General features: G+C 47.6%; 9 protein-coding genes across 9 annotated transcripts; 2 read left to right on the top strand and 7 right to left on the bottom strand.

Annotated features, from left to right (window-relative positions):
- Positions 1-138: 138 nt before the first annotated feature.
- Positions 139-1,029, bottom strand: F9C07_1824883 (uncharacterized protein). Its single transcript, XM_041286847.2, has 2 exons — positions 921-1,029; positions 139-817 (listed from the first exon to the last, which is right to left on the bottom strand). Exons 1-2 carry the CDS (start codon positions 938-940, stop codon positions 280-282), a joined length of 558 nt encoding a protein of 185 aa, XP_041148576.2. The 5' UTR covers positions 941-1,029; the 3' UTR covers positions 139-279.
- On the bottom strand, positions 838-3,544 carry F9C07_2172107 (amphiphysin). The gene is made up of 2 exons (XM_071509360.1): positions 2,279-3,544; positions 838-2,210 (listed from the first exon to the last, which is right to left on the bottom strand). The coding sequence occupies exons 1-2, from the start codon at positions 2,460-2,462 to the stop codon at positions 949-951; spliced, it is 1,446 nt and encodes a 481-aa protein (XP_071368032.1). The 5' UTR covers positions 2,463-3,544; the 3' UTR covers positions 838-948.
- Positions 3,545-5,816, top strand: F9C07_2286785 (putative tRNA splicing protein). Its single transcript, XM_041293911.2, has 2 exons — positions 3,545-4,800; positions 5,032-5,816. The coding sequence occupies exons 1-2, from the start codon at positions 3,682-3,684 to the stop codon at positions 5,452-5,454; spliced, it is 1,542 nt and encodes a 513-aa protein (XP_041148578.2). The 5' UTR covers positions 3,545-3,681; the 3' UTR covers positions 5,455-5,816.
- A 1,558-nt stretch (positions 5,817-7,374) lies between these two features.
- On the top strand, positions 7,375-8,888 carry F9C07_11549 (Indoleamine 2,3-dioxygenase subfamily; the record flags this gene model as incomplete). Its single annotated transcript, XM_071507641.1, is given in 2 exon segments — positions 7,375-7,665; positions 7,683-8,888. The coding sequence occupies 2 exon segments, from the start codon at positions 7,375-7,377 to the stop codon at positions 8,886-8,888; spliced, it is 1,497 nt and encodes a 498-aa protein (XP_071368031.1).
- Positions 8,889-10,322: 1,434 nt separating this feature from the next.
- Positions 10,323-11,022, bottom strand: F9C07_2286783 (uncharacterized protein). The gene is made up of 3 exons (XM_041293921.2): positions 10,885-11,022; positions 10,673-10,816; positions 10,323-10,616 (listed from the first exon to the last, which is right to left on the bottom strand). Exons 1-3 carry the CDS (start codon positions 10,895-10,897, stop codon positions 10,447-10,449), a joined length of 327 nt encoding a protein of 108 aa, XP_041148580.1. The 5' UTR covers positions 10,898-11,022; the 3' UTR covers positions 10,323-10,446.
- A 2,327-nt stretch (positions 11,023-13,349) lies between these two features.
- F9C07_2286782 (uncharacterized protein) lies at positions 13,350-14,695 on the bottom strand. The gene is made up of 2 exons (XM_041293922.2): positions 14,348-14,695; positions 13,350-14,281 (listed from the first exon to the last, which is right to left on the bottom strand). The coding sequence occupies exons 1-2, from the start codon at positions 14,668-14,670 to the stop codon at positions 13,600-13,602; spliced, it is 1,005 nt and encodes a 334-aa protein (XP_041148581.1). The 5' UTR covers positions 14,671-14,695; the 3' UTR covers positions 13,350-13,599.
- A 1,427-nt stretch (positions 14,696-16,122) lies between these two features.
- On the bottom strand, positions 16,123-17,373 carry F9C07_2236292 (major facilitator superfamily domain-containing protein; the record flags this gene model as incomplete). Its single annotated transcript, XM_041286848.1, has 1 exon — positions 16,123-17,373. The coding sequence occupies one exon, from the start codon at positions 17,371-17,373 to the stop codon at positions 16,123-16,125; it is 1,251 nt and encodes a 416-aa protein (XP_041148583.1).
- Positions 17,374-18,272: 899 nt separating this feature from the next.
- F9C07_2286780 (putative aspartate aminotransferase) lies at positions 18,273-19,977 on the bottom strand. Its single transcript, XM_041286849.2, has one exon. It carries the CDS (start codon positions 19,683-19,685, stop codon positions 18,375-18,377), a length of 1,311 nt encoding a protein of 436 aa, XP_041148584.1. The 5' UTR covers positions 19,686-19,977; the 3' UTR covers positions 18,273-18,374.
- A 191-nt stretch (positions 19,978-20,168) lies between these two features.
- F9C07_2261874 (uncharacterized protein) lies at positions 20,169-21,359 on the bottom strand (the record flags this gene model as incomplete). Its single annotated transcript, XM_071510157.1, has 3 exons — positions 20,169-20,731; positions 20,813-21,205; positions 21,288-21,359. 3 exons carry the CDS (start codon positions 21,357-21,359, stop codon positions 20,468-20,470), a joined length of 729 nt encoding a protein of 242 aa, XP_071368030.1. The 3' UTR covers positions 20,169-20,467.
- Between the last annotated feature and the right edge of the window lie 248 nt (positions 21,360-21,607).

The raw sequence follows: 21,607 nt of genomic DNA, 5'->3' as shown, positions 1-21,607 counted from the left end.
GATATTTGTTTTTTAACGAGCTCACCACGCTGGTATCCAGACATTCTTTCTATAATAATATTCCAAATAAGCCAGGTGCCATCGCCCAAAACCTCTCTCCTTCTTGCACCTCTCCTTCACCTGAATCACGACTGCAGACGTTCGCCCAAGGAATGAATGACAAGAACGCAGCGACGGGATCCTTTCATGACGATCAGGTAGCCATTAATAGAGTGCCAGCGAGCAGTCTATCCTATTCCAATATCAAGGCATATTTCGTTCATCCATCTTGATCCCGTTCTACAGAGCGAGGGCAAGAACCAGGATCCCGGCTGTACCAAGTAGGCTCATAGCCATACCAGTGGCAGCAGGGGCACCAGCCCTGGAGGTAGAGGTAGAAGCGGTGGATGAAGTAGTAGTGCTAGGCGCAGAGCTGCTGCTGCTACCGGTGGTCCCCATTTCGGTAGAAGTGGTACCAGAGGCCAAGGCCAGGGCAGTCGAGCCGAAGGGACTACTCGTGATGGACGGGCGAGGGTCGGATAGGGTAGTGGAGGGAGGGACGACGCTATCTGTGGGAAGTAAGTCGCTCTCATACTCGGAGGAGGCCTCGGCCAAAATAGTGGCGGTAGCGTACTGCTTCACACTCTCTGGGAGGCTGTTGTACCATGCAGGGTAGATGCCCGCAACGAAGTTGTTTATCTCGGAGGATTTAAAGGCCGGGTCGGTCTCTATGGCAGCTAGCCAGGTAGTGGGTACTGCAGTCTCTAAGATGGCCATTGAAGATTTGCAGGTTACCGACAGGAAGTGTATGGCATCATTATTATTTCCGTCATGTAGTCTAATGAACGTTAGACAGGGAGCTTACTGAGAAAGAAAAATTTGATCCTCTCGATGTTGATGTTGATTGGGTGAAGGAACGATGTCCAAAAATTAATATATACATGTGAACAAGTATTACCATGCAAAAGTCTATGCAACGCAATAGATAATATGCAAGACGAGTGGGGCAAAGCAAGCGACTAGGAAGAGTGAGAATTGCAAGCTGGGAGATAGTGCTACACCGCAGACTCCTGCTACATCAAAACGACATTCGCAAGAACGAGATAAGAATCGACATATAGCGCGGAAGGAGAATCGAATTAATTGAATTGGACGTAGTTTGCTAGGGCGGTGGTTAGTCGCGGTATAAAGCCAACAATGAAGAATAAGGAACTTACCAGGGAACTGTCCTTCCCGTCCATCGACGCGACCAGTCCACCATTCGTTCTGGTTGTCTGTCCGTTGCACAATTTCAATGACATCTCCCGCCGAAAAACTGAGATCACCATGTGCTTGCGCCTCATAATCATACAGTGCTGTGACCGTTTCCACTGGTGCAGCGAATCTGGCCGGCTTCGGCTTTGGGGGCGGAGGAGCTGGCTTCGCTTTCGATTTAGCTGCCGCAACAAAGCTGCCGCTTGTTGCAGCAGAATAAGGAGGGGGAGGATTTTCAACGACGTCGGGATCTTTCTGCCGAGGGGAAAACTTATTCTCCTTTTCCAACTTGTCCTTGCCAAATTTCGAGTTCTGTTGACGGATACCCTTGGTCTTGAAGTGAACGATGGTCAACTCTTCAGCACGTTCCTTCACATCGCCGCGTTTCTTCTCATACGCTTCCTCAACATCCAACGTGAGGTCGAAGTAGCCAATGTTCATCCCCTGCATCTTTTCATGAAGAGTGTAAAAGACGTTCAGCTGCATATAGTAGAACGATTGGAACAGTGGTCGAATGAATTCTGCTTCGAGAGCAAACAACTTCGGCAGCTCGTCCTTGAGCAAGTCGTTATAATGGTTATATTCTTCGGTGGCTTGTTCCACATCGTTTTCAGCCTTATAGAGAGCCTTTTCATCCTTGAGAGACTTGTCTTTCTTGTCTTGAAGCTTCTTGAGGGAGGCCCTATGCCGATCATAGTCCAGCTTCTTATGGTCTCGTTTTACTGCGACTTTGCGGATCACCTTTATAACCTCCAGCAACTGATCCGCAGGGCTTATGATGCGGCTTTCAATCATTTCCAGCTCGGGCGCGAGCGATTCCTGAAGTTCGCGTACAATCGTTTCGTATTCTTCACAAGCCCGGATGCCTTCGGGGTTGCCTTCAATCGTATACGTGCTTGGATCTGATGCGCGGCCGGAGATTGGCTTGTAGAGTTCTGTCATGGCCTTGGAGAATTCGATTTGGTGGTTTAGCATGCCTAATTGAGTGAATTAGTGAGACACATTAGGGCCAACATGGGCGCTAGAAAGGGATGAAGGACCGTACCATTGATGGCATCAAAGTACTTCTTTGATTCATCGTGCAGTTTTTTAGTCTCCGTTTCGAGTTCCTGAAAACGCCGCTCCGCATCACTATAGACTATATCCTTCGTGTGTTCGCCAATGTTAAATTTGGCCTTGAACTGTTGCGGCGCTCGGACAATGCTCTTCTGAAAGCCCTTCAAACTCATGTTTGATTCTGTCGCAGACAGCGAAACACTCCGGAAGAGATCGGGACAAGATGGAGAAAGACAGAGACGTTAGCAAATCCGCCGCAAGTGAGCAGGTAAAAGGTATGGTTTAAAGAAGTAAGTAGTCAGGGAGAAGAAACGCGGCGGAAGTGGGGGAAGTAATCTTTCGCTCGGTGCAAGTGCCTTGGGGCTTGTAGGGCGGCGGAGAGCCGGTGACGGTTAGACTGCAGTTCGTTTGGCTCGGCGCTGTGGCTGTGCTATGACATAATACCTCGTTCTCGGAGAATAGGTACCTAAACTAGCTACACTTTCCTTTTATGTAGCTTTGCTAGATTTATACCTAACGGGAAGAAATACAAGGTCGGTAGTTCCAGATAATAACAGCTTTCATTTAGTTATTGTTCTCGTGAGTTTTGGTACGGTATAGTGGGAGGGCCTGGAAGGTTGTACAAGCGCCGGGTCAGCAATGCCGAGTTAATAAATACTACAGGCGGATCTCGGGGGTTCGTCCCTGGGTATGATTAGGCACCAGAGTATTCACAAGTTGGACAGGGCTGAGTGATTCTCAGGGTGAACTGTTTTTCCTTTCCCTTCCTGGTCCTTCCGTGGTTTGCATCATTTGCATCATACTCCGGGTTAGAATTCCCCGCAATTGAAATCTTACAACTCGTCTCGAATGGAGGTAAGTTGTCATCAATGCATACTTACAATTACGCAGGACAAAAATCAGACTAGTGTATACGGGACTTTTCCGCGGAGAGCTGCAGGCTCGTCCGGGTTATCTTACCCCACGTGATTCTTCACTCGGATCCTCCGTTGTCTTCTTGGTCATATATCTGTACTGTATTTATCTTAATAATGCGAAAATATATAGAACTTCGCAGGATGTGTCCACCGAGGGAAACCACACTGAGCGCTACTCCAAAATAAATATCAAATACACATCTTCAGGAAAAGTACTACCGATTACTCCGTATCTTATATTTCTTATCTACTAGTCGTAGTATTACTGCAGAAACTACTCAGTATCGAAAGCCCGATGCCAGTTCCCAAAGGGGAAAGCACCTTCGGACTATCTGATAAATCCGATCGGGCTTAGTGGGCTCGGCAATGATATAACCGTACCCAAAGTTTTTCCCATCTCTTGTTCTCCCTTTCCCTCCGTCTCCTCTTATCACCAACTGTCTACCGTATATGGCACAGTTGCGGATCCATCTCAATGATGTCTAATGTTACCCAATCAGCCTTGAGACAGGCAACTCGCGCCTACGCTCGTCGACTGCCATCGACGCAGCATGGCTCCTTCGCTTCCGCCCTTCCCAGACGGGCGCTCGCCACTCCGTACAGACGGTTCTATGTCTCCGAAACCAAGGCTGGAAATGCTCAGGTTTCGGTAGATACCGCTATTAAGCAGGAGCAGAAGGAATTTATGAAGCAAACTGGGGTGCAGCCGCAGAAGGTGGAGCTCCCTAGTTCTGGTGTTTCCGGCGATGCCTCGATGAGCCCGTCTGCCGGCATCCTCAAGCAGGCCACTGTCATGGACCAAGGGACGCGACCGATCTATCTCGATATGCAGGCCACAACCCCAACGGACCCCCGTGTTCTAGACGCAATGCTCCCCTTCTTGACCGGAATTTACGGCAACCCTCACTCGAGAACCCATGCATACGGTTGGGAGTCAGAAAAGGCAGTCGAGCAATCCCGAGAGCACATCGCCAAGCTGATCGGCGCGGACCCGAAAGAGATCATCTTCACTAGCGGTGCTACTGAGAGTAACAACATGAGCATTAAGGGTGTGGCGAGGTTTTTTGGTCGCTCCGGCAAAAAGAACCACATCATCACAACGCAGACCGAGCACAAGTGTGTTCTTGACAGCTGTCGGCATCTTCAGGATGAGGGCTACGAGGTTACGTATCTCCCCGTGCAGAACAACGGCTTGATTCGGATGGAAGACCTCGAGGCCGCCATTCGCCCTGAAACGGCCCTGGTCAGCATCATGGCCGTCAACAACGAGATCGGTGTTATCCAGCCCCTGGAACAGATTGGAAAGTTGTGCCGCTCCAAGAAGATTTTCTTCCACACGGACGCTGCACAGGCCGTGGGAAAGATTCCGTTGGATGTGAATAAATTGAATATTGATCTGATGTCTATTTCGAGCCACAAGATTTACGGCCCCAAGGGTATTGGAGCTTGCTATGTCAGACGTCGTCCCAGGGTTCGCCTTGACCCTCTCATTACTGGAGGTGGACAGGAGCGAGGCCTGCGCAGTGGTACCCTTGCTCCTCATCTGGTCGTTGGGTTCGGTGAGGCCTGCCGTATCGCCGCCCAAGATATGGAGGTACGTTCTATTTTTCTTTTGTTTTCTGCTTACTTGCAATCTCTTTTTTATTTTCCGATGATTATATACTGCAAACTTGATTTCCGAGATCAGTGGGAGTAGCTGCACGCCTAACGCGTGACCCATCGGCCTATGACGTCTCAGCAGGGGTGATGAGTTGACTATTGCTTTGTTTGCCCTGTTTGCCTCATGCGGCTATGCGTCAGTGGACATCGCTAATCGAATTGACAGTATGACACCAAGCACATTGATCGTTTGTCCAAGCGCCTGACCGACGGGCTCCTATCCATGGAGCACACCCATCTCAACGGAGACCCTGAACATCACTACCCGGGATGTGTCAATGTCTCCTTTGCCTACATCGAAGGAGAGTCTCTTCTGATGGCCCTGAAAGACATTGCTCTGTCGTCGGGTAGTGCCTGTACCTCTGCGTCACTGGAGCCCAGCTACGTCCTTCGTGCCTTGGGTAGCAGTGACGAGAGCGCCCATAGCAGTATCCGATTTGGAATTGGACGATTCACTTCGGATAGCGAGATCGACTACGTACTAAAGGCGGTACAGGACCGCGTTCATTTCCTACGCGAGCTGAGCCCCCTGTGGGAGTTGGTGCAGGAAGGTATCGATCTGAACACGATCGAATGGAGTCAACATTAAACTGTAATATACTTCGGACGGGATTAATCCTCCGGATGACCGTCCAAGTACGTCTTTGACTGTTCCAAGACCGGTCTGGATCTCTTCTTCTCTCTCTGTTTTATACTTTCTGTCTTGAAATTTCCCGATATCACCCATGGGATGGCGTTGGCTGGGATAGCACTACGGATGGATGACGATCTCTGAGTAATTTGTATAAAGAATGAATCTTATTCGGACGACGGTGAGCGTGGTTGGGTTGTAAATTGAACTAGTTAGCCGAGTCCAAAGACAATATGACGCCATTGCACATGGTATTGGATCATCGAGAGCTTAGAATGCATCATATCGGAGGCATCGACCTTCCCGCTGCAGCATCATGAAGCAAAAAAGGTTAGTAGCATAGACGTCAATTTCGATACATTTATAGTTTGTATTTCAAGTTCTTGAACTTGAACTACACTGCTTGATTGATTTGAAGTTCGCTCTTTGTAGGTCGCTGTTATATTCGTTTTCATGATGACGATGACGGACCTAAGTCATACCTAATCTTGTACACATTTCTTTATTGCTTTCTAGACTGCAGAACAGTTAATGTAGGAGACTGATTGGGGTCGGAGTAATATTCGAGTTCATTTGCGTCGGAGTTACTCCGGGGTTAACAGTCCGCCTCAACCGAGGCTTGAATAAGCGATTGATAACGGGGCGGGAAGGTCGGGTCCCTTGCGTTCACCGCAGACCTCAATGGGGTGGCGTGGGTGTGAGCGAACATGCGTCGACTCTCGCTTAATGGGCCGTGGCGGGTCCGAAATCGCACTCAACCGCCCATGGAAGCGGATTCCGGTTCATTCTCTAGCACTCAGACTAGTGCACGTGACCGGACACCCCTTTCGCTTGCACCCAATGCTCTCCGCTGGTCTGGGATCAAGATAGAGTATATCCTTCTATAGATCAAGCTCTTGAAGCTCCAGTTGACACTTCCATGCTACCATGTTCTTCCCTCCAAAGTCGATCCTGATCCATCCTTTCCACTCCTCCACTTTCTGGATGATCAGCACCCTCTCGCCTTGCCGGAACTAATGAAGACCAGATCGATTTCACACCCCCGTCTGGGTCTGCTGGGTGGTCGGCGGCAACAAGATGCCTGCCCATTTATTCCGTGCTCTGTAGTCGCAGTTGGCCCACTCCCTCCCATGCCCTTTATTGCGCATCCAACAGGCCTCGAGGCCACGCCTGTCCTGTTGAGCAACGGTAACGGAGGGAATTAATTCCCCCGTGCCTATTGTCCCGGTCAGGAATCCGGTGGCACCCTCGTTATTAACCGCTGATTAATTCTCGTCATTTCCCGTCAGTCTCCCACGGTTCTTCGTCGGTCTTTTCGTGAGACTTTTCCCTTTTTTTTCTCTGGCTGGTTCATTAAACCTTCCTCATTACATTCTCATCGTGGACCATTGTTTCCCTCCGTTCCCCTGTTTCTCCCCCCTTTGTTGCCACATCCACAGGTTTGGCTGGTGTTTCACTACAACTACCTGGAGAATACCGGAACCCTCGGTCTTCTTTCCCTTTATCTGTGACCGTCCAGTGTCTGGCTTCAATGGGTTTTTAGTCAAATTCCTGATCTGACTTCACTCTTCTTTCGACCCCTCTCTGCCCGTGGCCGACCCTAACGAATTGTTAATCCAAGTGGTCACGCGACCACTGCCGTTAAAGCATTAGGCTTTAAGGATGTATGTTCTTCCCTACTCTCTGGCCACCTAGACTGGTTTCCTGAGACTAACCCGACGTCAGTACTGCCGTTTGCAAAGTCTAGCTCCTATAGATAGCGGTGCCTGGACCAAGCTGTGGGTGCGAAAGGCGACCCATCATAGGGGACATCTTGCTTGTGTTAGACCTCAGCCCCGTCGAATCAATTACTGTGATTCTTCCCTCATTATAGTCATCATGCTTCCACCGGTTCCAGCACTAGCAGACTACGGCATTTCACCAGACCATGGCTTTCTCCCCCCCGAGCCACCACTTGACGTCCTACCAGACCCTTTCTATGCTCGGTGGGAGTGGATGGTTTCGAACCTACAATCGCTATTGTTGAGCCGGAGGATTCGGGATGTTGTGGACCAGATGCCTATCTTATCCACGTCCTACCTTCAGTCAGAAGGTGAGTGGAGAAGGGCCTATGTTGTCCTAGGATTCATCCTTCACGGATATGTCTGGGGAGGCAGCAAACCATCTGAAGTAAGTCACGCACATAGTTTCTTCGTACGGCTCATACTCATTCTGGCCAGAGAATACCTCCTCAAATCACCATCCCCCTGTTGGAGGTTTGCAAGCACTTAGAACTCCCTCCGGTTGCTACATATGCAGGGGTGTGTCTGTGGAACTACAGATCTATATTCCCTGAAGAAGCTGCGGACGACGTCAGTAACTTGAGTTGCCTGAACACCTTCACGGGCTCGTTGGACGAACAATGGTTCTACCTCATTTCTGTCGCGATCGAGGCTCGTGGTGCGCCATCTCTGTCGCTGGCGCTGCAAGCAATTGCGGCAGCCCGAGCCGGAAACAGCCTGGTGGTGACAGAATCCCTACAGAAGCTCGCAGAAGTCATAGATGAAGTAGGAGCGCTGCTAGAACGGATGTACGAGAACTGTGATCCGTATGTGTTCTACCACCGGATTCGGCCCTACCTTGCTGGTAGCAAAAACATGGCCGATGCGGGACTTCCCCATGGTCTGCTGTATGACGATGGGAGCACCAAGCCCGAGTATCGTCAATACGGAGGTGGCAGTAATGCTCAGAGCTCCTTGATTCAATTTTGGGACATTGCTCTGGGTGTAGAACACCGACCCACGGGAGAAACTCGTTCTGAAACCGACAAAGACGACAAGGAAGGAGTTACGGGAGCACCCCGCCATGGATTTATCCACGAGATGCGGTCGTACATGCCAGGGCCTCACCGTCGTTTCCTAGAACATGTATCCACCGTGGCTAATATTCGGGAGTATGTGGAGGCTCGTCATTCGGACAAAGCATTATGCATTGCATACGACGCTTGCCTTTCTATGCTACGAACCTTGCGGGACAAGCACATCCAGATGGTGTCTCGCTACATCATCATTCCATCCCGCGATGCTAAGGGCCGGGCGCCTCGGTCTTCCAGCCCACGCAGGCATGCCGCTACCACAAATTTGGCGAACACTCGCAACAGCGATGGAAAGAATAAGAAGCTACGAGGAACCGGAGGTACCGCCCTGATTCCATTCCTCAAACAGGCACGAGATGAGACTGGTGAGCCAGCCATCGATGCGTGGGCTCGGCGCCTTCTGAGTAATGCACCCACCGAAGCCAGCTTTGCAGCCCTGAGCAAAGTTGGCGAGCATCCCGACGGTCATCTGCAAGTTGTCGGGTTGTCAGGGACTTGGGCGGCAGACGACAGTGAAGGAGGAATATGTCACTGGTGATCAACGACGATGGTACTTGTTCGACATGAGCTTGTGTGATTTAGCGATTTGCGTGCTTGATATTTCAGCGTTTTAATAATTACTTTAGATGCAGTTTTCTGGTCTAAAAGCTCCCGGGAACCACCATTCAACACCTACCTGATGAGCCAATGACATCAATACGCCTTGTATAGATGTGATGATACCAGTGTGAATAGAGATTATAGTTTGTGACCTGCCTCGGTTTTCGCTCCCAGCGATGTTATTATCTACAATTGACTTCGATTATAATCAGCACTGTCAAGGTATGAAATTAGGAAATGCAATCACTTCCTTAAAGCAACCTCATTTGTATTGGATATCCTGCCCGAGGCAGTGCGACATTCAATCCTAATTCTCCCCATTGAACTGTGTAGGTGGTGTCGAAACTATAAACAGCCCCCTATACACTATAATTGTACCATATCTTGTATAGTGCTAAAGTATTGTTATCCAGCCAGTATAGATAGACTATATCGATCGTGAATCTGATCCTGATGGTTATCTGAATTCACTAGAAAAGTATATAGCTACATAAACTGAAAATTCTGTACATACTCATAATAAACGGCAACGTACAAGGATTGCTGTCAATCAATAGCCTGGTACAGTATACCTTTTTTAGGATGAACTATCCAACAAACTGCAACAGAGTAGATAGAAGAAAAGCAAACAAGGGAGAGCCAGCAGTACCCTCCTGATGTCTTTCATCAAGGTCTCTCCTCCAATTTCCTTAGCCCAACGCTAAGCCTTCTCTGTTTCATTAGAGTTACTAGAGTCAGTAACATCTGCAGCCCAGTTGGTAGAGTCGTTTGTAGAGGTGCCATGAAGCTCCTTTGTCTCCTCGTGTGAACGGGGTTTATCTGGGTGATATTGGCACTTTCCTGACATCCTTTGCCTTGGTAATCCAAATGTCCTAGAGGTTTCTGCAACAAACCTATCAAATTTCCCTTGGGGCTGGCGGCCGAGGCTAGGCCGCCGACAGAGGCGTATGGTTCAGCTGTTGCTTCAACTCGAGCAATTCTAAGTTCCTCAAATTGTGAATCTAATAGGCAGACAAAAGACCAAGATGTCTTTCATATGAGTCTTACTTCTAACCCAAACTTGTACAAATCAGATACATACGTCTAAACCGCACGAAGACCGGCAGCCTCTTACTGGGCCATTTCCTTTGGATAAGGCAGTACAAGGTCATGGTATCCAATTACACCCGCGGATCTTATAGCTAGCTAAGATATGGTAGATTGGTAGTATCCACCATTCAGCTCACTCTACCGACACCCATCGCCACTAATAGAGTAGAGAATGGAACTTCCTCATCGCTGGAGTGCCTCGCTTAGATCTGGGTGTGGTGATTATCGTGGCCTATATCTAAAAAAGCAAGGGACTAATTGTGGTATACCTCCCTGGAGCAGAATTTCTAAGACTTTCGACTCTTTATTGGTATATGCAACACGGCTGTATTCGCTCGATCTTTATTTAAAAAAAGCTATGTAATAAACTGCAACATAGCAGATAGAAAGCAAAGAAGTGAAAACTATCAGTATTCTCCAGATCCAACCAATGCATCTTGAGCATCTTCCCTAGCCTTACGCTTAGCCCTTTCTGCGTCAATGGAGTCAAGGCCTTTCGTCTCTACTGTGTAGTCGATAAAGGCGCCCGAAGCAGCGGCAAGGAGTTCCTTTGCATGTTCCTCTGTAGAGGGTTTACCTAGATGAGATTAGCACTTTTCTGATATCGTTGCCTGGATAATTGAAAGGCCCTACCGTTTGCTGCCACATGATTATCAAATGCCTTTAAAGCTTCGTACGAGGCGGCGGCAGCGATCAATTCATGGGATAGTTGGGCTTTATGAGGGGCGTTCTTTACTTGCTCATAGGCATCCCCATGGCCTTGGTCCTGGATATTATCTAAGATTATTGAATCGTTAGTTTAACAGAGCAGACAAAAGCCCAAAAAGTCTTCTAAAGGATCTTACCGAGAAGTCCCATCGTGTTCAGATTCTTCTTCTATGATGGTATTATTGACTTGTCGACAGAGATGAGGCGGAAGAAACTAGAAGGTAGTGGGCGGATTGCATGCACTTTATAGCCCAAGTCAAGGTTACGAACTCTACCCCTCCATTGCGCAACGTGTAATGATCGACAGTCACCTGTTCTCTTTGTGTATGTCGTGGCATTGGTTGGTGATCAGTAGTTCTCTTAAATTCTGTCCTAGTGAGTCTTCGGTCTAGTGCTTATGGATTTGGCTTCACAGACTCCGCTCAGGCCTTACTTCCCAACCGAAATCATACAAATCAGATGCGTGTGTGTCTGCGCCACACGAAGACTGACAGCCTCCCACTGGGCCGTTTCCTTTGAATGAGGAAAGTTCGGTCTCCACTAATGGGTACATGAGAAAGCTAGCTTCCTCCTCTCTGGAGCCGAGAGTGCCTCGCTTAGATCGGTGGGGGGGGGGCGATCATCGTGGCCCACATCTTGTGGTGAAACCTACGGAGTATACTGAGAAACCCCGTTAGTTGCAAGGATATCAGCTAGCGGGGTATTGCAAGTAATGGGGGGTTTTCTAATTGGCTAACGCCTTCACCGTCTTTTGGATAGCAATGTATTAGGAAGATTGGATTACTTAAAATCACGTGTCGCTTTCCAAAATAGGTCGTGATAATGTTAAATTAAGATTTTTAATACCCCGTTAGTTGCAAAATTGTATAGGCAGGTGAAATTATAGTTGCAAGTTCCAGGTTATCGGGGTTCCTGCAAATTTGTATGTAGAATCAATATGGCCACCGTGGCGCTTGCAACTAACGGGGTTTCTCAGTACATGGCAGGACTTATTACAATGTAGGCTCCGTCTTGGCTTATATCTAGGGTTATATCCAGTATACCCTCATTGTGACTGGTATTGAACGTCTAGACTGTACCGTTCTCCGTCATTGATGGTTAAACTTAGCGTTCCTAGCATCTATCACGAAGCCTCTTGTTGCGAAATTACACGCATACGGCAGTATCAGAGTAGTGTCAAAGAACAAAAGAAAAAGAAAAAGAAAAAGACAGGGGTCTACAGGTATCGTACACAAAGAGGCAGAGAAAATGTGGCATTATGGCTCCTACTAGCTTCTGTGCTTATGAGTATTGCTATTAAACATACGAATTGGCAAACGGCTTAGGTTTTCGAGAGTGTCTTTCTGTGCTTATATTTCAAGATAATAAACCGTCAATATACTGTGCCGGGTTTCAGGACAGGTGATATGATAGACTGTCAAACTGTTTTGGTACAGCATGTACAGAGCAGCTGCCACTCAATTCGCGTGTTGTATATATAAAAGCTTTTAAGTCTACAGGGTCTTCCTGAATGACTTCCCAGCAAGGTTGAGGATATTTAAGGGTAACAAAGATCTCTTAATGTTCGACCATACTTAACGGTATACAGGGAAACACCCGCTCAATAATGAGAATCACAATTGTTCAAGAAGGATAGAAGGTATTAGCCTATAGTCAGTACTACCGGGGCATGATAGGTAGCAATATTCGAACAGGATATGTCAGGATTTGATCCTAAAAATCTGATACGTTTTCGTGTTATATTTCCCCAAATTGGGGTTTCTCCCTTCAGCTGCTTTCCTCTGAAGAATAATGACTAAAAATAATGAAGTATTTTCTAATCTACACACATGCCACCGGCATAATTGGTTCCGTTTCATGATTTAACTACTACCAGATGCTTATTTCCGGTCAATAATGGAAGTAGGACACAGGGTTTTGTCACCTACTTTGCTTCATGCCATTTCATAATTGCAAAGCAGAGGTGTTTCATTCTTGACCTTTTGCCTCTTTGTTGACTAGACATTCTTTGCAGAGCTCTGGTCTCCCGCACAAGTCTTACAGAAAGGATCGCACCGAGAGTGAAATGCTATATATACCCCGTCACCTCTCTATTTTGGACACTATCGCTCTTAACCTGAACACAGTCAAAGATCCTTCGCTGTGTTTATTAATTTACCTCTATAGGTCGGTAGTGTGTCTATCTCACAATATTCCATATAGCCCTGTGACTAACTTCCCCATCAACCCCTTCCCCAGAAGAGACAGTCTAACAACGTCCCCAAGGAAATGACCCATAGTAATGCGCTAACAGTTCCCAATAGAACAGTCTTTACTAAACGTGCCATTAAATCCTATCTCAACCTTCCCCTAGCACAGATATGTTTGTCTATTCCGTCGTGTCCATCGGGTCCTATAAGCTATGCGGATGTCCGCATAGGATGAGTATAAAACAGAGACTCAACACAGAGCAACCGGGAATGCTCAAAGAGATCGCGAGTAAACTGTCCTACTTGGAGGCAAGGATAGGGATGGCCTTTGCAGGGGAGCTGTGCAATGGCCTGCTCATACTCTACGCAGTTGGAACCTTACTTGCTACGGCACCTGTCCTAACTGTATGGAAAAGGAATCCCCATGGTGACTGCTTGCCATGGTTAGTCAAATACATAGTCTTCGAATTTCTATAGTTTTCCTGACTATGGCGGTATATATCTTAGTGCATGGCTCTGGGATACATAGAATCCTTGGAGAGGCTTTGGATGGCTTATGAGGAAGTGAAACATGTAGGTATAGATTGCATGAGGCATTTCTAATTTGTGAACCTCCTGATTCATTGAGACATATAGTAGCATGTAACGCAGAAGGGTGATATATCAGAACTTAAAGCTATTAACAAGCTTCTTTGCTTCATTGACAATAACAAGACATACTGGTTCTGGACCGGTCATGTCACAGAGCGTTTGGTACGTGGATGGACAGTCAGGAGCGGGAGGTACCTGATGCCAACCCCTCTGACGCTCTTGTAAGGTGTCAATAAAAGACATGAAACAGTTCTCTTTGTTAGACTCAGTGCCGAAAATTTCCACTTTTACCGTTCTGCGCATGATATTCGCCCATTCCGAAGCGGCAATGTCCACCGAAAAAGACGATAGCACGTTCCCCAAGGGAGCAGTATCGTGTAGTGCTTCGGGACTCGAAGCTGAGATGCAGAGTTGCTTCCGTTCATTAGTATCGGACGCTTGTTTCATTTCTGTCTCGATTGTCTCAAGAGCTCGTGCATAGCATGCCGCGATGCACATACATAGCACGCCGAGCATGGTGCCATTTTGAACGATGGACAAGTAACGACGGGGACACTCTTGACAATACAAGACTTGCTTTGAAGAACTGACGCAGTTTCTGAGAAGGACTAAGTCTCCAGGGACGGCAATGCGGTCTTTGGCTCGCAGTTGCTCCATCATAAGATAAAGCAAGGAGAGACATGCACAGCTGCTCGGCTCGGCTTGGCTCTGGAGAAACAATGGATATGTTACTTGTGATTCGTGCTCGTAGATTCTGAAATGAGCATTAACGCCTGTCACTTCTCCATATTCCCTCTGATATATTTATGTAAGCACATACCGAGCGTGATTTTCAAGGTTTAGCAGATATGGAGGCTCCGTCGTATTGCTTATATCAGGAACAGGATTATGGCCAGCCACCGGAGGCTCTACTGCGTTCGTACTAGGCTGTCCATCCCTCGGGGTTTCAGATGTCCTCTTATGGGCTTTTAACGTCGGACAATAGTGGCAATCATACTCAAGCTGTACACATGTCCCGCAAGGCTCCTGGCCATCGCATTTCCGCTTGCGCGTGCGACATGACTCGCAGGCCACCTTTGCACGGCGGCGCTTGCGTAAAAGTCCGGGAGTTGAGGATGGTGAAGATTGCTCTAGATCCACCATGATGTATATACTCGTGCCCGGTAATCGGTCTGTGTATGCACAAGGGGAGAAGGCCTTCGGGAACTGCGGGAAAAGCGGGAACCCGTAGGAACAGTTAATCCGCTCATTTACCGAAGACTACCGAGAAACCATGTACGTATAAATGAAAAGTACCTATCGTAGTGTGGATCCGCTCCTATACTTGAGCTGTCGGTCTAAGAGGTCACCCTGCTATCACGAGGAGTTTTCCGTTCAAACCTGATCAAAAGGAGAGAATGAGTTTGAAACAACAAATCGCAGTTGAACCACTGCGTCCTGGCCACTTCTGCTCAGTGAAGAATCCGACACGATTGGGAGCTCTCTCAAAATACGTGTTTGGAGGAAATACCATTGCGGTTGCAGTGAATGCAGCCTACCAAACAGTTAGCGATACACATCACTTATACTCACTGTGTGGTCATTTCATCCGCCCTGCAACAACTGACCGAAAGCTCTTCTGCCACGTTGAGAGCATAAGGGATTCCAAAAGCTTTCAAACTCGTCAGATTCGGGTATCCCAAGTCACCGACCAGGGCTCTACTAAGCTATGCTTGATAGCTTTGGCTGATTTCCACATTGAAGAACCCTACTCCGCTGTAACTTATTCCATTCCTCCTGTGACCGAATGCGCACCCACCACATTATGCGGCAAATACTTTATTCCTTCACCTGGCACCTCGAAGAATTGCGATCTATATAGAGATATCGAGCGTTTTGTCGACATGCGATTCATTCACGATAACGACACGAGCCAGAAAAACCAAAAGCAGAATCCTAGACTTGACAGCCCCCCACCATCCCCATCAGCGATTACCAAGGAGATGTTCCGCGTACCAGAGCCCCTCGACAACGAGGCCGAGCAAATATCTGCCCTGGCATTCTACGCAGACAAGGGGCTGGCATATATTCCGGCAATCCACAACGGATACGACTTATGGCAAGCTAGTGCCTGCGCGACTTTGGAGTTTTCCCTTCGGATACTTGTCCATGGTCTAAATCTTGGGAAATGGCATATGGCAGAACAAAGGACCCTTGCTGCAGGAAATGCTAGGGCCTTTAGCGAGGGGAGGATCTGGAATGGGGACGGTCATTTGGTTGCAAGCATGACTCAACAGACTATTTTGCGTCCTAATGCTGAGCTAGGGGCTCGCTTGTGACTTCATTACCGTGAAGAAAGAGATAGCAGTGGATTCATATTGGAATATATTTGTAAATATGATGGCCTCAGGTTCTTCCTTGAGGTTATTCTGGTAACCTAGCCTTTGTCTTTTTAGCCAGGCAAAACTTCACAAGAATAATCTATAGAAAATTTAAGACAGGGTGCCCTCACCAGCCTTCCAATACGTGTATCTCAAGCCATCCTTGCCTTGCTTCAACGACATACTAGTATGAAGCTCAGTGGACTGTCAACACCTGAAATATATCTTCCCAGTCTTAGACTTTTATATCAATCTTCAAACCAACTTGACACCATCGATAGAGCCACAAAAACATCATTCCCAGGACAATAGAACTAGCCGAAAACGCCTGCGCGCCCAGATAATCTCCCCCACAAGCTTGGATAAGAGCACCCTGAATAGCCGGGGCCGTTAGACACGAGAAGCTAACTATCGTCAAAACCATGCCAGTCCTCGTGCCGACTTTGGTAATATCTTTCGTTTGCCGCGTGGCCAGCGCTGGGAGTAGGGCTTGTGTAGCCCCGGCGAAGATTCCGTATACAACCGCCCATGCATATAATCCCGGTACATCATCAATAGCAACCCAGCAGTATACACAAATAGCACTAATGGTAGAGCAGAGGATGGTTATGTTGACGATGCCCGTGAAGCGTTCGCCGATGAAACAGGGTGAACCCCGTCCGATGACTCCGACACCGTTTAACACGACTAGGAGGTTGATTGATTCTTTGAGGTGGGTTTGCTCACGGGCGAATATCCCCAGATAGTAGAAGGCCATGTACAGACCCCAGAAATTGAGAAACATGCTGGCCGTGAAAAACACGAATGGCCACTCCTGGAATGCACTCCATTCGACGACTGGCCCTGTTGAGCGCGGTGGTAAGTACGGCCGATATCCTACCACGGAAGGGATGTGCGTGACCAGCATTATTAATGCTAGAATGCGCATTGTCCAAGGAAATCCAACGTGTGTGTGATTAAGCAGCGCGTTTGTTGTTGCTGGGTAGACCATCCCCCCTGTTGCGGCCCCAGCAGCTGACAAGCCTACTGCAACAGAGCGGTACTTCTGAAAGTATGAGCCCATGACTGAGAGACCCGGGGTAAATACTAGACCACTACCTATCCCAACACATACAGCTTGGCTAAGTAGAATCTCATAGTATCGGGTAGACAAAGAAGCCATACACAGCCCGAAGACTTGTATGATAACCCCAGCGACGAAGCAGTGTCGAAAGTAACCGGCATCAGACGCACGGCCTGAGAAGACGCCTCCAAAGAGCATTAGAAACATTTGGATGCCTCCAATCCATCCAATGTCACTAGCGGAATGTCCGAGAGTTTCCGTATAGTGCTGCTGGAACACGCCATAGCTGTTGGCAAGTCCCCAAGTATTAAAAAACACCATGTGACATAAGAAGACGTGCCACCAGGCCATGAAGCCGCCATCAGGAGGCTTGGATATGCTGTGCAGCTGCGAAATTGGATTCGACTTCGATTCTGAGGGCATAGCTAAAATGATATTGTTTTTGTAGCGGATGGAAGCGAGCGCGACTGTTCGTCATTTAAGAGGTCGAAGCTCGGCAATGCAGTGCCAATCCGGTCCCCTGATATGGAAAAGCTGTGGAGACAACTATAGTTCTGGCGCAATTGCTGTAGTGTCCATTCAGGCGAGATGTTTTGCGTGTTCTAGCTTGATTCTATTATCATGCTCTATTTCCTTCTCAATTCGCCCGCGATGATGTATTGAACTGATGTGTATGCCTTCTGGAATAATATATGAACATATAACTTAATCTTTCAGCACATTTTTATATAGACAATTCAGTTTACCATTCTTGGGGTTCACATATTTGATGTTTACTACTTGAACAGTTCGGTCCGCAAATCCCGCCGTTCCCGCCTATCCCTGTTCCGCGGGTACTTGACTGACTTCAATAAGAATCTTTGGATAAATATTCACGTAAAACACGGACATCCTCCGGTGTGCCAATTTTATTAAGTAATTGCCGCTGGAAAACTACCCCAATGGTCCCCTGCTTTCCTCTTGTTCATTTCCATGCCGGTTCTATCCGTTACATGAACAACTTGAAGATGCCTCCAATTTGCTATAGCTGACTCATAATGAAAACCATATATGACACATGAGATTACTCCAAACTGGGTGAATAAAGCATGGTTCAATAGGTGCAGTGAAGTCTTATTAAGGAACGCGTAGCATGCTGGGCTACTACTATTCAGTAACTTAAAAGAACAGATCGGTTGAGTTACGATATATTCCTGGGGTTAGGTGGTTCAGTATCCTCACATTGGCTTAAAGCCTGGTTATAGTCATGATGCAGGTATAAAAAACTACTGTTGGCAATAAATATTATGCTTGAACCAAGACATTATACAGACCTATATTCAGCCACACGTAGGGGACCCAGAGAAGCATACAGTTCCAGATACACAACAGGCGATTTCTCTCATTCATTCGAGCATACGAGCATACTGTTCTAAGTTGGCACCTCATTGGACGCAAGCATGTTTATTTATCGCTTTCATCATCCTCTTGAGCCCCTCTTCGAGATATCCAATGGGATGAGAAAAGACAACCCGAAAAAGCCCCTCCTTTTCGGATCCAAAGATCGTCCCATTCGCAATGAACACCTTCTCCTCTATCAATCGCCTGCTAATCTTCGTGTTTAAGTCCCTCGACGTTGATGCCTCCGGGTGTCTCTCGCAATATGCTCTACCCAAATCAACCCATAGAAAGAACGCCGCATAGGCACCGGGCGTATACGAGATTCCCTGTTGTCTCAGAAAGCGAACTGCAAAGCTAAAGGATTCAGACAGTTTTTGCCGGTTGCTTTCGATATACCTGTCAACCCAATCCACATTCTCGAGAATCGCGGCGGCAAGGTGGTCTGAGATGGACGACACATAAGAGTACAGAGCAACGGATTGCAGCGCCGTGTGAAGATTGCGATTGTGTTGAGAAATAAGGTACCCAACCCGGAGCCCATTAGCCCCGAAATCCTTACTCATACCCCACAAAACATGCACGCGCTCTGGATCAATTACCCCATCAGTCGGGACCGCCAGGGTTGAAATGAAAGGCACTGGAGGAGAGTCCCAGGTTTCCTCTTTATTCTCCCAAGTGGACAGGGCGTATATCTCGTCACTAATGAAATGTATTCTGTGGCGCTGGCATAACTTCATCAGCTCCTTAATTGTCTCCTCGGGATAGCAACGACCTAAGGGATTATGTGGGTTACAAAGGATGAGTCCTCGCACGACGACACCGCGTTGCCTGGCGCTAAGGACCGCCTCTTCATATCTCTTAACGCAATCCGTACCAAGGGGGTCAAGTCCACCAAAGTTCACAGTGATAACCTTGACTTCCGGTCGAAGAGAGATATCGGCGATGAATGACTTGTAATAGGGTCGTCCGAGAAGGATGCCGTCGCCCTTGTTGCACAACGCCCACGAGCAGTGTTCGATTGCGTGGGAAACACCGTTTGTCACCACTATGTGCTCCGCCTCGAGTGGTAGCACTGGGCGTAGACGCTCGTTCAGGAACTGTGCAACTGCACGTCGTAGTCGTTTGCTGCCGAAGTTCCCATCGCCGTACGTGAACGCATGTTGGTGTATGCTCGTATTGCGCCTGACAAAGTCTTGTAGCTCAGCGTGCATCAGGGTATTCTCTGCCACTCCGAGGTTGACAATTCCTTTCGGCTTGTCTTGTGGGTGCCATAGATCTTTGAGTACTTCCCAGACAATATTCGAATATGTCTGGCATTGGGCGTCAGCTCGAGATGAGAGGGTGCTTGCTTCCATCGTAATGACCTTTCAGAAATGAAGATAATCTTAGTTGAGCGTCTGTAATAGAAAATGTTCAACCTAGATGTAGTGATGAATGGGTGGAGCAAAAATCGTAATGTACTAACGACAACTTTTACAACTATATGTGCAGAGGCGGGATATTCGGGAACAGCGGGATCTGGATCGTCTTCCCGGAACAGGCACCTAAAGGTTTAAACGTCCCTCGAACTACGTAACATAATTAGACAACTGATGCTCTTAGTACACAGTACCTTTATGATATGTTGATTAGCCAATCTACTAAGCCATTTTGTAGATTATTATGGGGAGAGGAAAACCTGCATATCGTATAGCATTAACCCCTATGCCACCTTCTAAACAGTTCTCTGAATGGAAATTTGAAGCGTGCAGTCCAATGTGTTTCTGCTTCAGCGTCTCACCTGGGACCTGGATAGATCTTCCTTCGTCCTGGAGAGAACGTCTCCTCTCTCCTTCATACCGCTCGGCACGTACTGGATAGTTGATTTTACGCAGACTACTAGCAATATAGTGCCTTTATTAGAATATGGATATGGGTAGATAGCAGTATATGCTTGCTAACCCCGAAAGAAAGTAACACCCAGTGCCGGCTTATGTTCTAGAAAAACCTCCTTATTGTCATACTAGCATTGATGGCAAACTGTTGTCACAGGAACACCTCTCAATCCTCAGTTAAAAGATTCAGGTAAATGAACATGCTGTACATAAACAGAAAAAGGGCGTTCAAACCAAAGTTGTTAACTACACAAGCAGTAAAATCATATCTCTCCAGTTGCTCTATCCTGAAGAACTGGTCTTATAGACAACGGCCTCTCTCGCAGCTTCATTCTCCAAGAATTCGTACTCCACAACAACTCCTCACAGCCACCTAATAGATATCCCCACTTCTTCACAAACGCCGGTGTCATCTCCCAGTTCCCGGGGACCCAGGACGGACCCCAAACCAACAACATAGCGCCCGCGTTACGCGTATCCCAGAAAGCCATCAAATCATGACACAACTCCTCATCGTCAATTTCATCCTGCACGGCGATAAGATTGTCCCTTAAATTGGGAAAGGGGAAGAAATCCAGCTATGGATGATGGGGTATCCGCCGCTGGACTATTGTCGGCCTAAGACTTGCTGGAATGAGGGCCTCAAGGATCCCGGGTCCCTGCATGTTGAAGATGGAGACGGCGTCATCGTCATTCATCCACTCCATAGTCATGCCCATAGCAATTGTATTCTCGATGATAGCGCACTGGATATTGAATTTTGGTAGACTGAGAAGGTGGTCCTGGTTCGGGGAGTTATTTGAATAGCTTTCTAGGGCTAATGTTTCGAAATCGTGCATGAGTGAGTAGATGTGTACATGGCCCAGTGAGCACTGAAACTCGCCCAAAGGTCTATCGCCATTGCCGTGTTTAGTGCTGCCAGAGGCGATCGTTGCGCCGCTAGTTTCCTCTGGTGGGTATTCAGCTTTGTGTCGTCGTATCTGCCGTAGCCCTATGATTTCCTTTTACGTAAGTCATTGCAACAACGTCCATCCTTGATTCAAGAAACTGTAAGGCGAGATGGTGATCAATGGATCAGCTTACGATATGATCGTTGATTAATCCGGTTTTGTAATTTCCTTCGTTCTGTTCGATCAATGATTCCTGTTCAGTCATCTTGGGGTCCCCGAACACCAACTTGTTGTGGCATTTGAGCCAAGGGGATCATCTCGGTTGTTGGTGCCATTACAAGTCAGCTGTATGATGATTACTGGCGCGGATGCTGCAAGTTGCTTATGCTGTCTTTTTAAAATAGTTTTGACAGCTGACAAATATGATGATCCGCCACAGACAGTTTTGGTAGTTGTCATCCCCGAAGCTTAGATCGATCCTATGTTTCAGGTTGGAGGTGATATCCGACTAGC

This window comes from Aspergillus flavus, chromosome 6 (genome assembly GCF_009017415.1).
Source record: "Aspergillus flavus chromosome 6, complete sequence".
Classification (NCBI taxonomy): Eukaryota; Fungi; Ascomycota; class Eurotiomycetes; order Eurotiales; family Aspergillaceae; genus Aspergillus; species Aspergillus flavus.
Note: the sequence above shows the minus strand (reverse complement) of the source record. Positions and strands in the feature narration are given on the sequence as shown.

Bases quoted from the DNA above. Each gene is read 5' to 3' on its own strand.
- F9C07_1824883 (XM_041286847.2), bottom strand. From the start codon at position 940: ATGGTAATACTTGTTCACAT. The intron at 818-920 runs GTATATATTAAT...AACGTTCATTAG, and splicing joins ATGGTAATACTTGTTCACAT to ACTACATGACGGAAATAATA.
- F9C07_2172107 (XM_071509360.1), bottom strand. From the start codon at position 2,462: ATGAGTTTGAAGGGCTTTCAGAAGAGCATTGTCCGAGCGCCGCAACAG. The intron at 2,211-2,278 runs GTACGGTCCTTC...TCACTCAATTAG, and splicing joins GTACTTTGATGCCATCAATG to GCATGCTAAACCACCAAATC.
- F9C07_2286785 (XM_041293911.2), top strand. From the start codon at position 3,682: ATGATGTCTAATGTTACCCAATCAGCCTTGAGACAGGCAACTCGCGCC. The intron at 4,801-5,031 runs GTACGTTCTATT...TCGAATTGACAG, and splicing joins TCGCCGCCCAAGATATGGAG to TATGACACCAAGCACATTGA.
- F9C07_2286783 (XM_041293921.2), bottom strand. The intron at 10,617-10,672 runs GTAGGGCCTTTC...AATCTCATCTAG, and splicing joins TAATCATGTGGCAGCAAACG to GTAAACCCTCTACAGAGGAA.
- F9C07_2286782 (XM_041293922.2), bottom strand. From the start codon at position 14,670: ATGGTGGATCTAGAGCAATCTTCACCATCCTCAACTCCCGGACTTTTA. The intron at 14,282-14,347 runs GTATGTGCTTAC...TGCTCATTTCAG, and splicing joins AACCTTGAAAATCACGCTCG to AATCTACGAGCACGAATCAC.
- F9C07_2286780 (XM_041286849.2), bottom strand. From the start codon at position 19,685: ATGGAAGCAAGCACCCTCTCATCTCGAGCTGACGCCCAATGCCAGACA.